General features: G+C 47.9%; 1 protein-coding gene across 3 annotated transcripts; it reads right to left on the bottom strand.

Moving 5' to 3' along the window:
• Positions 1-1,436: 1,436 nt before the first annotated feature.
• On the bottom strand, positions 1,437-17,518 carry cntn1b (contactin 1b). Of its 3 annotated transcripts, none has more exons than XM_062482979.1 (24): positions 17,377-17,518; positions 14,975-15,142; positions 14,692-14,727; positions 14,351-14,477; positions 10,636-10,817; positions 10,305-10,400; positions 9,903-10,112; positions 9,136-9,238; positions 8,750-8,934; positions 8,434-8,558; positions 8,093-8,210; positions 7,841-7,991; positions 7,239-7,366; positions 6,926-7,098; positions 6,697-6,820; positions 6,356-6,523; positions 5,978-6,127; positions 4,749-4,819; positions 4,169-4,421; positions 3,832-3,953; positions 3,468-3,657; positions 3,109-3,230; positions 2,845-3,001; positions 1,437-2,676 (listed from the first exon to the last, which is right to left on the bottom strand). In XM_062482979.1, exons 2-24 carry the CDS (start codon positions 15,027-15,029, stop codon positions 2,600-2,602), a joined length of 3,123 nt encoding a protein of 1,040 aa, XP_062338963.1. In that variant the 5' UTR covers positions 15,030-15,142; positions 17,377-17,518; the 3' UTR covers positions 1,437-2,599. The 3 variants fall into 3 exon arrangements, with proteins under 3 accessions (XP_062338963.1, XP_062338964.1, XP_062338965.1); XM_062482980.1 differs by having other exon boundaries at positions 14,975-15,139; positions 17,377-17,491; XM_062482981.1 differs by lacking the exon at positions 17,377-17,518 and adding an exon at positions 16,971-17,105.
• Positions 17,519-18,403: the final 885 nt, after the last annotated feature.

Raw genomic sequence — 18,403 nt, 5'->3', positions numbered from 1 at the left:
AAAATTGTACGATTGTGCTGTATCATTAAAAAGGGAGAATAGTTTGAGCCCTGCCCATCAAATCATAGCGCTAAACAGGGCTCTCAAGTCTCACGCATTCGTAGGGTTGCCACCGGCCATCGGACAACACTCGGACAAGTGTAAAAAAAGTACACATGGCCAATCTTCGCTGTGTTTTACCCGTTTACGGACACAAAATTGGATGCTTGAACATAACCAGGAAGAAAATATAGAAGTAAAAGGAAATTACAACTACGTTTTATTTAAAACGATGGAATTCAAATTGAGAAATACATTTTCTCAAATACCGGGACAATTAATGTCCCAGGAAATAATTAAAAAAAATCCCGGTAAAGAAGGTGGAAACCCTACGCATTCACCGTAACGCATTTCGAACATTTATCACGCTCTCACGCAACACCTTGTATTATACAAGGTGTTGCGTGAGAGCGTGACTAGAAGTAAGGGATAACTTGTGCCGCTATACAATTAACGGACGTATGTTTTCTACCGAGTTGATACCTGTCTCGAGTTATAGAGGTAAATGCCACCTATCAGCCTATCAGAAACACAAGCAGCACCCCAATAAAAGAGAGCTAGCTTCTACTCTCTTATTTCCAAATAGGGAAGTAGAAGCTATCACTAGCTACCTGGCCAGGGAGTAGCAGCAAGCTAACTAGATACCTAGCCAATAAGCAGGAGTGCTGGCTAACCTGCCTGGAGGGTGCTGCCAGGTGATTGATGTTTTTGTGCTAGGGCTAATACAAACTACTTTACATTAAAGTCATGGAGTCCAACTCACACCAGGCGGCAAGCTTTATGGCTGTTTTACCATACCCTGCCTATATTATTCATAACATCCTACTTTCTATTGTAACGACTGCTAAATTATGGAGAATGTCTTCTCCATACTGATTTACTGTACAGGTTGTACACCTATACAAAGGCGTCAGTAGTAAATGGATATGGACGGGATTATCCAGGGTTATTGGATGATGTCAGGGAGGGAGGAACAGGGTTTACTATGTACTAGGAAAGGTAGGAAATCACACAGAGGGTGTTTTATGAGGGGCAGGGAGACAGGGCTTACAGGGCTGTAACACGAATAGAGAAGAAACCATAGAGAATAGGGAAACAAAAGAATCTAGTGAGGAACACGTTTTGTGTTCTGTGACAGCTCACCATTCAACATGCTTCATCTGCTACATGCAAGACAACTGTTGTCTATCAGCACCATTGTTTGCACAGAATGGAGACATTGATTATAGAACAATTGATGTTCTTTGTTTTCATGCTAGGCTACCACAGTTTCCAACCACACACAGGCACACACACACAGGCAGAAACAGACACAGTAAAACACACATGCTAGACTACATTAATCTATACTGCCATCTGCTGGTCTAACTAACCACCTAGTCACTGTCCTCAAAGCACACACAGCTGGAGTTGAGTGTACTTATTTATTGCATTTAATGAGTTTGCAGCTTGATATTAACACAAGGAATTTTCCGGAACCAAACAAATACCATGGTATCAGTACTGTACAACCCTGACCTCTTGTTGCGTTCAGCTTAGACATTCTGTGACCATCAGTCAGTGCAAAAAACATGACAAGCCTAGCGTTAAGACATTGTCAAAGCAATATGGCTTTAGCTTTAGCATCTAAGAGGGACATAGCATTGGTGGTTAGCATGAAAACATTAGCAAGGGATTAGCAATCCCTCTAGGGTAAGTTACAGCGACATCCTTGTGAATTTGGAGTGTGTACAATTATGATCATATCAGATAGTAACAGAGAAAGAGACAAAAACAGAAAAACTGTGTTTTTGTTTAGACAGAACAATTCAAACCATGGTTTACTGGAACAAAACTGTACAATATGACAGTTTTAGACAAACTGTCTGGTTTTCTTCTCAAAGAGAAGCTGCTGTCTTCAGAGATGTGATGGTGTTAACTAGCAGACTCTTTACATCCAGTCTTACTACAATCATTCTGATTCCTTGACTTCAATGTTTACTACATCAGTGCTTTTCCTTACCACAGTTTTCCTTACCGCAGCCTTTGGCAACAGCAGGGATCCTACTGTATAATAACTGTAAACTTAAAAGTTGTTCTTTTACATGTACAAAAGTAATTCACTGTGCAACTGTGAAATGTGAGGATTGAACATTATGCAACGAACCATCTATAAGGCATACTGAAAACATCAGATATTGAGGGGCTTGGAGCCAAAGAGGTATAAGTGCCATGTAGGGCGAATATGAGTATTATATATCAAATTAAAGCTCTCAGTGGAATCTCTTCAGTGCCAAAATAAACTGAAATGATGACCCATAGGTTGTAATTAAAAGAAACCTGAAAGGCGTAACAGTAAAAAATGGGGCCTTGAGCAAAATTGGTCTTGGCTCTCCTGTAAAATCTAGATACGACGCACTTATGCCTGTTTTGGCTCCAAGCTCTAATGTGTTCCCCAAGTACCCGTTAGCAGTCCATTGGAGACTGATTGTTGACAAGATGCATACTCTACAGAGGGAAGACAAGACAGTCTGGGGGAGTCCTGTTCTGGCCACGTATCCATGGCAACGGCCTGCCCTACCTAAAATCCCACAATGCACAGGGCCAGGAGCAGCAAGGAAGCCAGGCTGAGCGAGGGCGTGGTCACCGACGCCTTACCTGGGAGGGTAAACAACGACAACACCATCAACAACACAAACAGGATGTCAACATGTTAGCCTTGTTATCTTTCAATACCCAGGCTAGTCTGGACCAATCACCAATGGACAGGCCTTCATTCAGGCCCAATCAGAGACACTCAGATAACAGTATGCTCCAATCTCTCACCCCTGATGCGGATCATCCTGGAGGGCCCATCTCCGCCCTCGTAGCGACCTCTGACCTCCAGCTCAAAGTCGCCCACCTGGGGCATGGGGAAGTCCATGAAGTGCCAGCCTGTGATGTAGATAGGCCCGGTGATGTAGCCCGTCTTCCTGAACATCACCTGAGCCAGGCAGGGACAGCACAAAGAAGAAATGATCAGTTGTTTTGGTAAAAAAAATAAAATAAACATGGTAATGAAAACCCTTGGGAGCCTTTAACAGGACCTACTTTGTAGTAGAGAGGGAAGGAGATGTTTCCAAACCAGTCGTACTCAATATGGTCCCACCACACATACAGCCACTTTCCTGTCCAGCTGATGTAGCGCCACACTCTGGGGGCCACACTGGGGGCTACACACACACACACACACACACACACACACACACACACACACACACACACACACACACACACACACACACACACACACACACACACACACACACACACACACACACACACACACACACACACACAAACCATTATATCATTATATTTACATCAAGTATTGTGCAAGGGTAGATGGACATTTACGTCCTGCCTTATACTGTTCCTTATGTATTGCGTGTGGGTCATGTGTGTCTTACGAGGTCTCCTGGTGAACATCTCGCAGTGTTCGCTGGGGGGGCCAAAGCCAGCTCCATTGTAGGCCCGCACTTCGATGAGGTAGTGGGAATCTGGACGCATGTTCTCCAGACGCGTGTTGTTGGCATTCCCGGGAACAAGGATCCGATTGGCTCCTGATTCTGTGTCATCATACTTCCTCCAGTACTTCACCTGGGCGACAAGAAGGGGGGGCAGGGTTGATCAGAACAGCTGTCAATCAACGTGAACTAAACTCATCCACATATTACCCCTCCCTCAGATACATGTTAGTGGCAGGCGAGCCTGCCTCAAGGGTTGGCTGATGAAGAAGAGGTTGTTCTGGACGGTGTGGTGGGAGAAGCACACCTGGTAGCCGTCTATGTACTGGGTGAGGCCGGTGCCCGTATCCATGACAGGTAGCCACCAAACCAGAGCTTCTGTACACGAGACTGGCCTGGAGTAGACATCTGTAGGAGACTCTGTAGGAACTGGAGGGAGGGAGGAAAGGAGGAAGGGAGGGAACGAGGGAGAGAAAGTGTGAGAGAGAGAGGGGAGCGACTAAGACTTTGTATATCCTGTGTCAGGTCAGTGTGTCAGGTCAGTGTTTCAGTAGTGCCCTTCATCCCACCATTCTTGCTTGTTCAGATTGTAAACTCAGCAGTTAGTCTGTGGGAGGTCAGTGGGAGGTCAGTGGGGATCTCACCGTCTCGTGGGTAGTAGATGACTGTGGTCAGGCTGTACGGCCCGTCACCTTTGCTGTTGAAGGACTTGATCTTGACCTGGAACTCCCTGACCTGGAAGTCTTCCTCGGTAACCTCGAAGCTGGGGTCGCGGTGGACATAGCGCCGCGTCTCGGGGTCGGAGATGGTCTCGTACCACCAGTCGTAGGCGTCGTGAGGTTTGAAAGCCACCACGTAGCCAAACTTCTTACCCGAGAAGTACCAGGGCTGTATGGGCTGGGCTCAGTAGAGTACAGATGTTATCAGTCAATACAGAGATGAGTTAGTTAAAAGGACATTATATATATACTCTAGGCTAGTACAAAGAATAGTGTATTTGAAAGGCCATAATGTTGGATAGTACAGAGTATGAGCATCTTATAAAGCCCATAATATACTGTATGCCGGTATATAGTAAAAGTGTATAAAGACTATTAAATAGTATAGGCAAGTATTAAATGAGTTTCTTATTAAGGCTAGGATATATGATATAGCATATGTATTATGAAGACTTGAACCCAGAGGGTGTCCTGAGTGTGAGGGTGGAGGGCCTCAGACACCTACCTCCCAGGTGAGGATCAGTTCTCCGTCTCTCCCTCCAAAGCCTCCGATGTTTGCAGGAGCCACCACAGGAGCTGAACCAGAGGAGGAGAGAGAGTTAGAACACACACACAATCACAGGAGCTGAACCAGAGGAGGAGAGAGAGTTAGAACACACACACAACCCAGAAACATACACACTGATGTTCCTCACACACACACACAGCCCCCCTCACATATAGACACACACAGCCCCCCTCACACACACACACAGCCCCCCTCACACACACACACAGCCCCCCTCACACACACACACAGCCCCCCTCACACACACACACAGCCCCCCTCACACACACACACAGCCCCCCTCACACACACACACAGCCCCCCTCACACACACACAACCCCCCTCACACACACACACAGCCCCCCTCACACATAGACACACACAGCCCCCCTCACACATAGACACACACAGCCCCCCTCACACACACACACAGCCCCCCTCACACATAGACACACACAGCCCCCCTCACACATAGACACACACAGCCCCCCTCACACATAGACACACACAGCCCCCCTCACACACACACACACACAGCCCCCCTCACACATAGACACACACAGCCCCCCTCACACATAGACACACACAGCCCCCCTCACACATAGACACACACAGCCCCCCTCACACATAGACACACACAGCCCCCCTCACACACACACACACAGCCCCCCTCACACACACACACAGCCCCCCTCACACATAGACACACACAGCCCCCCTCACACACACACACAGCCCCCCTCACACACACACACAGCCCCCCTCACACACACACACACAGCCCCCCTCACACACACACACACACAGCCCCCCTCACACATAGACACACACAGCCCCCCTCACACACACACACAGCCCCCCTCACACACACACACAGCCCCCCTCACACATAGACACACACAGCCCCCCTCACACACACACACAGCCCCCCTCACACACACACACAGCCCCCCTCACACACACACACAGCCCCCCTCACACATAGACACACACAGCCCCCCTCACACATAGACACACACAGCCCCCCTCACACATAGACACACACAGCCCCCCTCACACACACACACAGCCCCCCTCACACACACACACAGCCCCCCTCACACACACACACAGCCCCCCTCACACACACACACAGCCCCCCTCACACACACACACAGCCCCCCTCACACACACACACAGCCCCTACCTGCGTCCCAGGTCTTGATCTTGATGGAGGGGACGGAGGCCTCTCCGTCTCCGTACTCGTTGGTGGCGTAGATCCTGAACTCGTATTCCATCCAGGGGAACAGGTCCGTCACGTCAGCGCTCTCGGCAGACGCGCCCAGGATGGTGGGGGCTTCACACAGGCAGAAGGTTCGGGGGGAAAAGGGTTCAATTCAATTAATACTCCCTTTACTTTTTGATGTTGAGAGTAAAACCTGTGCATGCTTACTTTGAAGAATTGCTTAGTACTATATTACATATAATGACACAGTTTTACAGGTTAGTAAGTGTACAGTAGTTCCTCTTGACTGTGTCAGAGTCAGTGTGAGAGCTCCCTCTGGTGGCAGAGAGGTGGACCTACAGGTGCTGGCTGTCCTCCAGTCCTCAAAGTCCAGAGCCCAGAAGTCCCTGGTCTGGATGGTGTAGTGCAGGATGGGGCTGTGGTGGTCCGCTCCCTTACTCCACGTCAGCTTTACTGACTTGTCCCCGATCTCCTCCACGACCACCACACCTGGGGGGCCTGGGCGCCCTGGGGGGCGCGGGGAGAAGCGCAGGTAAGGAAGGGGGAAGCAGAGACAAAATGCTAGGAAATATCCAGGAGAGAGTAGCAAGGCAGAAATAAAAGGGTATTTGGATATTTTGTATGGTGTAGGTCCCCTTGAGACCCAAGAGCCAGCCAGACTGAGCATGCTGGGAACTGACCTATGACCTTGACGTCGGCATAGGCGGTGGCATTGTCCACCACAGTCTGGGCTGTGCAGATGTAGCGTCCCGCGTGATTCACCTGAATGTTCATGATTTTCATATCCCCGCTGTCCTCAGCACCCTGCGGGAGGGAGGGTAGGAGAGAAGAAAGATATCCACTTCTCAGTACCTGTGTATAATGTGGACCATGAGGTTTTAGCAGCTAGTGTCCTGATAGCGTGTGTACCATGATGCGTTCAAAGTCGCGTCTCTCTGCGTTGAAGTCGATGACGCGATAGTCGATGGCCCAGATGAACGTCACGTCCAGCATGGGGTCGTAGGAGGCGGAGCAGCTCAGGACCACCTCCCCCCCAACCTCCACCACGGCATCCTCTGGGGCTACTGTGATACTGGTCGCCTCTGGAAACACACCGAGGGATAGTCACACACCAAGAAATTACCACAAACACACACACACAAATACACACGCACCAAGATATGATCCCCCTCATACACAATATCTCCAGAAACACCCACACAGGAGATATAATCCCAAACACCTGTGATGGTGAGGGTGCCAGTGCTGTTGGCCTTGCCGCGGTTGTTCTCAGCGAAGCACGTGTACACACCCTCGTCGTTCCTCGTGGCATTTAGGATCTCCAGACTGCCGTCGAACAAGATAGAGATCCTGAGGTGGGCAGAAAAAACACGTTCGGTATGCAGAAGCCAGAGGGAGGAGTGCTAACCGTGAGGACCCTCCAGTGGTAGCAGTGCTAACCGTGAGGACCCTCCAGTGGTAGCAGTGCTAACCGTGAGGACCCTCCAGTGGTAGCAGTGCTAACCGTGAGGACCCTCCAGTGGTAGCAGTGCTAACCGTGAGGACCCTCCAGTGGTAGCAGTGCTAACCGTGAGGACCCTCCAGTGGTAGCAGTGCTAACCGTGAGGACCCTCCAGTGGTAGCAGTGCTAACCGTGAGGACCCTCCAGTGGTAGCAGTGCTAACCATGAGGACCCTCCAGTGGTAGCAGTGCTAACCGTGAGGACCCTCCAGTGGTAGCACTGCTAGCCGTGAGGACCCTCCAGTGGTAGCAGTGCTAACCATGAGGACCCTCCAGTGGTAGCAGTGCTAACCGTGAGGACCCTCCAGTGGTAGCAGTGCTAACCGTGAGTTATTGAAGAGCAGCTCCTTGTCCTTTCTCCAGCTGAACTGGGGTCTGGGGGCGGCGCGGGGTTTGCACTCGATCACCACGCGTCCATCTCTGGCTCCCAGGAGCTGCCTCCTAACGGGGTTGAACTCGAACGAGGGGGGGCAGGCTGGGGAGAGGAGAGGGAGCAAAATAGATTCAACCTTCCAGTTCTATAACACACATTCAGATAGATGGACCGACGGGACAGCTCGTTTGGCCTGCACCCACCGATCACACGCAGCTCTGCGTTGGCGTAGATGGTTCCCCAGTAGTTCTCGGCGATGCACTGGTACATCCCTGAGTCATCAAAGGTCAGACTGGAGAACTTCAGCTCGCCTTTTCCAATCTGAGACACAGAGACAAACCCTGGCAATGTCAATGACAAAGGTGGGTCCATTGTATTAGTTGCGGTCCATCACAACTTTTACTTAAATTTTCTAGACCAGGCATTCGCGAACTTGTAGGCAATGTTTTTTCCAAAACGTTTTTTGACAAATATTTTGGAAACTTCTTTATTGATATTTTTTTTTTAACAATTGTATTTTATTTTATTTTTTAAACATTCCTACCGTGAATCCGTCCTTGAGCCAGCGGATGTAGGGGAAGGGCTTGCCCATGGCCACACAACCCATGGTGTGCTCCGACCCAATGTCCTTTTGGGTGTTGTTGATGGTCTGGGCCCACTCAGGAGCGGCTGTCAATCACAACACAGAGCTGTCAATCACAACACATAGCTGTCAATCACAACACAGAGCTCTCAATCACAACACAGAGCTGTCAATCACAACACATAGCTGTCAATCACAACACAGTCTCAGAGGGTCTACCTCGTTTCTAAACTGGCGTGTTCAGGTTCAGGCTAGAGTGTTGTGCTCAGGTGCTTACACTGTACGTAGAGCCAGTTGTGGTGCCAGTCTTTTCCTTTGGAGTTGATGGCCTCACACTCGTACTTGCCGGCGTCTTCGTACTGGACGTTGTAGAGATGCAGCAGCGCTCCGGACATGCTGATCTCGTGGCCTGCTGGCAGGTCTGTGGCGCCCACCTTTCTCCACAGGATGTGGGGAATGGGGCTGACCGCAACACAACCGCAAATAGTAAGAACAGCGGACCACAGGAACATGAGCACAGCGCTAGAGCAAAGGCCACGATAGCAGCCCGAGCATGTGGTTCGATGGAATAGTGACCATAACACAACCACATGTGGTTAGGAAGATGACAGCAACTAACCACACAGGGTCAGGTGAGTGGTGCCTAAGTGTGTGTTGACTTACTTGCCAAGAGCGAAGCACTCCAGCGTGATGTTGGAGGCCAGCATGGCTGTGGTGTCAGGGAAGGTCACCCGGAGGTCAGCTGGGAACTTCCTCTCTGTGGGATCTGGAGGAGGGGCAGGCCGCGGCACACCCACAGAGGTCGTCGTGATTCATTACAGTAAAGATGTCTGATGTTTTATCAGATCGTAACACTGCAGATCCTCTACAGAGTTTCCTTCCTTTCTATATTTACCCATCTTGACAACGTAGAAGGGTCGTTTGTGGGACAGGGGGTCAGTGTGGGACAGGGGGTCAGTGTGGGACAGGGGGTCAGTGTGGGACAGGGGGTCAGTGTGGGACTGGGGGTCAGTGTGGGACAGGGGGTCAGTGTGGGACAGGGGGTCAGTGTGGGACTGGGGGTCAGTGTGGGACAGGGGGTCAGTGTGGGACTGGGGGTCAGTGTGGGACAGGGGGTCAGTGTGGGACAGGGGGTCAGTGTGGGACTGGGGGTCAGTGTGGGACAGGGGGTCAGTGTGGGACAGGGGGTCAGTGTGGGACTGGGGGTCAGTGTGGGACAGGGGGTCAGTGTGGGACAGGGGGTCAGTGTGGGACAGGGGGTCAGTGTGGGACAGGGGGTCAGTGTGGGACTGGGGGTCAGTGTGGGACAGGGGGTCAGTGTGGGACAGGGGGTCAGTGTGGGACTGGGGGTCAGTGTGGGACAGGGGGTCAGTGTGGGACAGGGGGTCAGTGTGGGACAGGGGGTTCGGTACGGCTACGGATGTACTCACATTCGTCAGCGGAGGGGATGAGGGGGATGAACTTGGAGAAGACACTCTTGCCGATGATGGGGCTGGAGACGAAGCAGGAGTAGTTCCCTGCGTCCTGGGCCTCCACCTTGGAGATGTAGAGGTTCCCCGTGCTCTGGGACACGAAGCGCCGGCGGTCCGGCTGCAGGAACACCGGGAACTCGTTGTAGATCCACCGGAACGTCACCTCGTCTGGGAGAGAAGGAGGGGATAGGAGCATGAGGAAGAAGAGAAGAGGAGGTTAGTGGCTTTCGATTCCTTTCTTTCACAAATAAGGCAATATTGTTTTTAGTTGTGTAGTTAAGAGTCTGATTGTGGCAGATACCCGCCCAAAAACATGATCTTATTAAATAAGGAAGTTGTCCTTAACGTGGGGGTACTTACATGGCCAGCGTTTAGGAGGGGCACAAAGCAGCACGGCTCCTTGGCCCTCCTTGACCAACACAGGGTCCCTCTCCTCCTCCGGGAATGCATCCATATCTGCTCAGGGTGTGTGTGTGTGTTTGGGAGGGGGGGGGGCAGAGGAAGGAGGTTGACGGTGAAGCATTGCTACATAGGGACTCTAAATTAGCACTCATATAGCTGTGGTGGAAGGCAATGCTAATGGTTGTAGTTCCAGGAAACACTTTAAAGAGAACTACAGTAAATCCAAAGACACTCAAACGAACTAAAGTGCCTCTTAGCTAAAAGCCACAGCCTCCAAGGTTTCACTCACATCCGAACTTGATCGTGGCCTCTTTGCTGATGACGGTTCCGTAGATGTTCTTGGCCACGCACACGTACGTTCCTGCGTGCTTCTTCTGCTTGGGGTTGGTGATGACCAGGTTTCCCCCCACCAGACTGTAGTGCTCGTCAGGCTGCTCCATCAGCTTGATCTCCCACTTATCACGGCGCCACCTGCAGGTAGGGAGGAACGGAAGAGGAAAGAAGAGAGGAAGAGATGGAAAGAGGGTGAGGACAAAGTAGAAATATAGATGCAATATTCCATCCAATATTCCACGTGTGTGTGTGTGTGTGCGTCTTTGTGTGTGGGTGCATGTGTGTGTGTGTGTGCGTGCATACGTATGTGTGTGTGTGCGTACGTGTGTGTGTGTGTACGTACGTGTGTGTGTGTGTACGTACGTGTGTGTGGGTGTGTGTATGTGTGTGTGTGTGGGTGCGTACGTGTGTGTGTGTGTGCGTACGTGTGTGTGTGTGTGTGCGTACGTGTGTGTGTGTGCGTACGTGTGTGTGGGTGCGTGTGTGTGTGTGCGTACGTGTGTGTGTGTGCGTACGTGTGTGTGCGTGTGTGTATGTGTGTGTGGGTGCGTACGTGTGTGTGTGTGTGTGCGTACGTGTGTGTGTGTGTGTGCGTACGTGTGTGTGTGTGCGTACGTGTATGAGAGGCCGTATAGGCCATAATTCATACTTGGTCTCACATACATGCCATGACCTCACATATATACCATTATACTCTCACATATATACCATTATACTCTCACGTATATACCATTATACTCTCACATATACACCATTATACTCTCACATACACGCCATGACCTCACATATATACCATTATACTTTCACATATATACCATTATTCTCTCACATATACACCATTATACTCTCACATATATACCATTATACTCTCACATATATACCATTATACTCTCACATACATACCATTATACTCTCACATATACACCATTATACTCTCACACATACACCATTATACTCTTGCACATAAACTGGCATACTCTCTTACACACACAAAAATACCGTCTTATATGCACCATCATACTAAAGTATGACAATATATGTAAGAGACAAATAGTATGTGTGAAACAGAATGTTACTATATGCAAGAGAATAACAGGATGTGTAAGAGAGAATACTTATCTATGTGAGAGAATACTTGTCTATGTGAGAGAGAATACTTGTCTATGTGAGAGAGAATACTTGTTTATGTGAGAGAGAATACTTGTCTATGTGAGAGAGAATACTTGTGTATGTGAGAGAGAATACTTGTCTATATGAGAGAGAATACTTGTCTATGTGAGAGAGAATACTTGTCTATGTGAGAGAGAATACTTGTCTATGTGAGAGAGAATACTTGTCTATGTGAGAGAGAATACTTGTCTATATGAGAGAGAATACTTGTCTATGTGAGAGAGTTTGATTGAAACGGAAGGCAGTTTGATTGAAAAGGAAGTAGTACTGAATTCTCAGTTCCTGATTGGCTTACACATGAAGAAGGATTTGGGGTAGATGTAGCTAACGCCCACCTTCCCTATCAAGACGAGACTGAGTGACATGATAAGATGGCAGAGAGTGGGCGGCTTAATGAAGCCATTGGACTCATTAATAACATTTTATTAACATTTTATTAACATTTTATACTCCAAATGCTGCGGCGTTATTGTAGGGAGGACAGACCCGTTCCTGAATTACGTTTTTACAGTTATTCCTGGGGAAATTATGGAATTAAATTACATATTAACTATACTAAAATACTTGTGCACAATAATATTTGCTAAATGTAGACGTTTTTAAAGGTTTTTAATTTGACCTCGAAGCCTTTTGTGAAAATGAGGCTAGTTTCACGACAGCGACTTTGGATGTATACTAGGCTACTTTAACATGTTAGCTGATTAGCCAGTACGAGTGAGATATGTATACAGTCACATTAACAAACCTCTTCTTTGTAAACTTAAATACGATGGGAACACATCACATTAACAATTCCAAAACGCACCACACGCCAAACATTTTTTTTTGTCAAGCGTCTCTAAACTCAGATTCCGAGTCGGATCCATGAAGCTTTTGTTGCAGTGAATGGGTGCGGGCACTCATCGGGCATAGGGGCCTACACTCAAATAGGATCTTAAAAGTCCCAACTGGAAAATGTTGTGAACAGATTGAAGTTCAGTTTGTGGCATTGAAGTTTAGGTTAATAGCCAAGGGTGTAAAGACCACTCGGCTAATTAAAGACGTCAACGGTTAAAACCCCAGTGCCACGGGACGGTATTCACACAGGCATTGGCTTTAATTTAAATGATAGTTTGTTTCATCAATTGAAAAACTGATCTAGGACTTTTGACTCAAGTAGTGGGGGTCGGTATAGCTTCCTAAACAACTATGGAATTCTACATTTGAGTTTTTTAGTGGATTTGCTTGAATCGTTGTCAGAAATGTTGGAATCAAAGACGACAGCCATCCACAGTGGCTATTTCTAACGCTAACGATGAAATGCTGGATCCTGGATCCTGGATCCAGCAGCCGCTCCTTGATAGCCGCTCCTTGATGCACCTGATCCAGGTCTGAAGAGCCGGCGCATTTCATTGTCAACGTTAGCGTTAGAAACAGCCCCCGCGTATGGCTGTCGCCCTTGATACAACATTTCTGACAATGACGCCTTAGGATTTGGAGTATGCAAAATGTTATTGATGAATCCATCTTGTCATGTCACTAAGTCTCGTCTTGATAGGGAAGGTGGTTGTTAGCTACATCTACCCCAAATCCTTCTTCTTCATGTGTAAGCCAATCAGGAACTGAGAATTCAGTACTACTTCCTTTTCAATCAAACTGCCTTCCGTTTGAAACAAACTCTCTCACATAGACAAGTATTCTTTCTCATATAGACAAGTATTCTCTCTCACATAGACAAGTATACTCTCTCACATAGACAAGTATTCTCCCTCACATAGACAAGTATTCTCTCTCACATAGACAAGTATTCTCTCTCACATAGACAAGTATTCTCTCTTACATAGACAAGTATTCTCTCTCACATAGACAAGTATTCTCTCTTACACATCCTGTTATTCTCTTACATATAGTAACATTCTGTTTCACACATACTATTTGTCTCTTACATATATTGTCATACTTTAGTATGATGGTGCATATAAGACGGTATTTTTGTGTGTGTAAGAGTGTATGCCAGTTTATGTGCAAGAGTATAATGGTGTATATGTGAGAGTATAATGATGTATATGTGAGAGTATAATGGTGTATATGTGAGAGTATAATGGTGTATATGTGAGAGTATAATGGTGTATATGTGAGAGTATAATGGTGTATATGTGAGAGTATAATAGTGTATATGTGAGAGTATAATGGTGTATATATGTGAGAGTATAATAGTGTATATGTGAGAGTATAATGGTGTATATGTGAGAGTATAATGGTGTATATGTGAGAGTATAATGGTATATATGTGAGAGTATAATGGTATATATGTGAGGTCATGGCGTGTATGTGAGATCAAGTATGAATTAAGGCCTATACGGCCTCTCATATACGTGTGTGTGGGTGCGTGTGCGTACGTGTGTGTGTGTGTGTGCGTACGTGTGTGTGTGTGCGTACGTGTGTGTGGGTGCGTGTGCGTACGTGTGTGTGTGTGTGCGTACGTGTGTGTGTGTGGGTGCGTACGTGTGTGTGTGTGTCACCTGTATGTAGCCGGAGGGTTGGCCCTTGCTCTACAGTTCATGGAGATCCTTCCATCAGGGGAGTCCTCTGTGTACACAATGTCCAGAGGCTCCTCCTCAAACACAGGTCCATAGCCAGTGGCATCGTCTGACGAGAGAGAAGCAACACCATCATCATCATCATCATCATCACACTGCAGGCGGGGGATACAGGGAGCATGCGTGAGGTAAACTCGATCATCTGAAAACCAGAGGGTCTAAACTACATTAGAGATGCATTAGAGAGAGAAAACTGTGTGTGAGTGTGTGTGTGTGTGTGTGTGTGTGTGTGTGTGTGTAGATTAAATCTGCAGGCAACTCACCTCCGTAGATTCTAGGGTCACCGAACAGAAACGCTTCTGTAGGACAGAGAAAGCAGCGAGGGAGGATTCAGTTGTGCTTTTCATCTGAACTTTATTTTTAGACATGGTTCTCTTTTCGAAAAAAAAGTGTTCTCTCATTCATCTACCGACATTAAAAACAAACAAATACCAGAAAATAATAGTCGACATGGCATTAGGGTGGGTTAAAATTGCTAATCCTTAGTCAACGTTCCCATGCTAAAGAGACAAGGTGCAGTGAAGGTAGAGGTGCCATGTCACTCACCTGAGAGGGAGAACGAGGAGGAGAGAATCAGGAGAACAAGTCCATTAGACGCCATGACACCTAGTCACACCCCTCGCACGCCTCAGGAACCCAACACCCCCCGCAGACCGGTTTACAGACACACAGACGGGTGGACAGCCAGCCGGGCTACAGGACTGGGATTCTCTGCTAGAGAGGAGACAGGAAGCAGATGACTGGTGGTACTGTAGGATGTCTGTGTATCACTCTACATCTGTGTATCGCTCTTTATCTTCCAGCTACTCTGGAAGATAAAGAGCTCAGCACATCATCATTAAGGACTGCAGAGGCAGGACAGACATTCAGGTGAACGGGCATGTGCGTGCAGGACCTGCCCGCCTACCAGGGGAAGGCTGGGTGGGACTGAAAGGCTCTGTGCAGGATGGATACATTATTTATAACAACATGACTCAGCAGAAGGCATCGAATATAGTCATGCAGGGGACCCACACACACTCACACACACACAAGAAACACTGCAGTGCTGAGACACGGTAGTCCTAGCTGTGATGCGACACATGCTTAGACATCGGTCCTGCATGATACAGTACGAGCACGCTCGTACCACTGCAGTCGGACACTAGAGAGGGGGAGGGAGAGAGATAGAGAGACAGAAAGAGAGAGATGGAGAGGAAGAGAGAGGTAGAGAGACGTAGAGGCAGAGAGAGAGAGAGCAATAGAGCGAGAAAGAGAGGGGAAGAGAAAGAGACAGAATCCCCTGTCTGCTCCAGACGTGCTCCGTCCTTCACCCAGCCCCAGCCTCAGCCCCAGCCTTGTTCCCTGTCTCTCCAGCCTCTAGACAGACAGAAAGCCTGTCAGAACTGTGACCTGAGAAGGCGCGAACGAGAGGAGGATAGACAGTGAGATGGGAGAGTTAAAGACGTAAAGAATACTGAATAAACCAGGCACCTCTCTCTCCTCTGGCTCCCCTGTCCTGTCCTCGTCCTGCTCCACCCCTTTCTGGTCCTCTTCCCCCTCCTCCACCTGCCCCTCCCCCCACACCTCTCCTCCAGTAGGATGGAGTGAGTCTCCTTGCCAGTAGGCTGTGTCTGCTGCAGGCCTCACATGCTTCTCAGGCAGGCTGACTCAACAGAAATCCCACCCAGCAGCAGCAGTATGCTAATAAAATGGCAGGGCTAGCAGGATCTCCAGGAACAACTCCAGAACAGACACACCTACAGCTTCAAGACTGCCGTCACCCTTCTCTGGTGCGTACATGCTACTGCGAAGGAAAGATCTGACAAAAGGCAAACAATTCACCCGTATCTTTCTACATTGGGAACATTCTGAGAGTGGAAACCTCAGTGTTGAGACGGATGTCGTCAAGCTCCGTGTGACAGATCCCTGCTCATCTCCCCAGAGCTGCTGTTCTCCAGCAGGCTGTAATCTCCCCTGAGCTCAGTAGCAGACCCCTGCCTGGCCAGGCCAGCAATATCTAGGTCATCAGCTGTATTGCTGTAAGCCGACTGGCTGACAGATTGTGTTTTTTGGTCAAAACATGTCAAAGACAGCCAGTTGGTACTGATAATAGGCCATGATAACTATTGTCACATGGAGTGTACATTCAATGCATTATTTTGACTCTGGTTCTGTTTGACTTTTTAACAAACGACTCTTTGGCTAAGTTTGCTTTGATCTACTGTAGCACTCTACAATCAGAAAGTATTGTCAGAATTATCAGTGAATATTATGATTTGTATACTTATGTGTATGATATCTGCCATCTGTTAATGGACAACAAAATAAGATTAATTTCAAACAGTGACGAGTGAATCCCCAAAGCTCGTAAATTCACCCGACCTCACCTCACTTAGAAACGTGGGAGAGGTGGACCTGTGATATAATGTTAGGAGAATTACTGACAGCACAGCCACACTGCGCCCTTGACGCATTCTCTGGGTTCACCTTGCGTCTATACCCAACTGTCAGGCAGAATGGTCGCTTTATGAGGCTCGATTTCTAATCATTTCACAATCACCTTGAGATGTAGATCTGACATTACTTTGGCAGTTTAATAACGATACCCGTGAAAGTCCAAACCATCCTCAAACCATCCTCGGTCGGTATCTTTCGGCCAAAGTAAATTCATTTTCTGTGCAAACTTTCATGGCGAATAAAAACTGATTCTGATTCTGATTTGTATTCTGATTCTGAAAATGGCGTCTACTGTTTGTCAAAGTTGTTGCGCACTTCTGCCGAGATTACTAAAACAGCGGTACCATCGGCACCGATAGTTCACTGCCCTGCAATGCGGTACTCCAAAACGTTGCTTCCCCACCCGCTTCCCCATAGGCTTTAGATGCCCTAAATGCGACTGTAAGAAGTTCCGACTCATTCTTCAGATGCTACTGTCTGTGTATATATCCATGCTAAAACGACCTTACCTGTAAACGGACTGTTTGGTATTTTCAGGGCATTCTCCGCATAGAACACCTGGATCCGAACCGCACAGACCCACAGCCGAGCCCGTGGAGCGTCCCGTGCGTGCCTCTTAACTTTTCTATTGGTTAGAGACGGTGAGTGGCAGGGAGCGCACGCATCGCATGCACGGTCGCTATTGGCCGAAGAGGTAGACTGGTATGGAGGAGGATATGCTAGCCAAGCAAAGCCGCAAGCGTTTGAGACTGATTGAAACTATAATCTTTCGTCCAACCTCGTTCCTAATAAAACCATAATCGCCAGCCCGCAAATAATGACGATCTGACAAGCCCCAAAGAATGGTTTACATTTGACGTCTTTCTGACATGTAATTTCATAAATCCATGCCCAGTTTAGCCCATGTTTTATGCATTTCACATGCAATGCATGTGAAACGCATACACATCCACATGTGAATTGTTCCCACACGCATGAGTTTTCAGTATGAATGTGTGTGAACGTTTCATGTGAATGTGTATGCGTTTCATTATGTTTGTGTAAGGACAATCTGAATTATATCCTAAACAGCTCTTCATATAAATGAGAAAAATTAACTATTCACGACTTTTCGTGCAGCTTTTCATTGGTGACAGTCTATTCTTTCAGTTGATCAAATATAGTGATGTCGGTATGCGTTTTGGATAATGTTGGGGGAGAGGGGCGGTAATAGACTGGGAGGTGTTGATCGGTTGTTGAGCTCACTCGCTCTCAAATACACACACACGCGCGCGCAAACACACGCACAAACACTCTCCAAATCACTGTAAATCCACAAATCCAGTGTTTATCTAATCCCTTATAGAGGGATAGGACGGAGGACAGTTGGAGGGGTCAGATGGAGACAGCTCGCGAGACTCATCTGGCTGCAGGCTTGGAGAAAAAGTTCTGGAACAACTTCTGGTTCAAACAGTTTTGGACGACGCATGTGCAGTTTTAACCCACATGACTTCGACAAAGACTAAATAATGAAACTGCAGCAGTTCCACAAAATAC

Source organism: Osmerus eperlanus, chromosome 17, assembly GCF_963692335.1.
Source record: "Osmerus eperlanus chromosome 17, fOsmEpe2.1, whole genome shotgun sequence".
Classification (NCBI taxonomy): domain Eukaryota; kingdom Metazoa; phylum Chordata; class Actinopteri; order Osmeriformes; family Osmeridae; genus Osmerus; species Osmerus eperlanus.
Note: the sequence above shows the minus strand (reverse complement) of the source record. Positions and strands in the feature narration are given on the sequence as shown.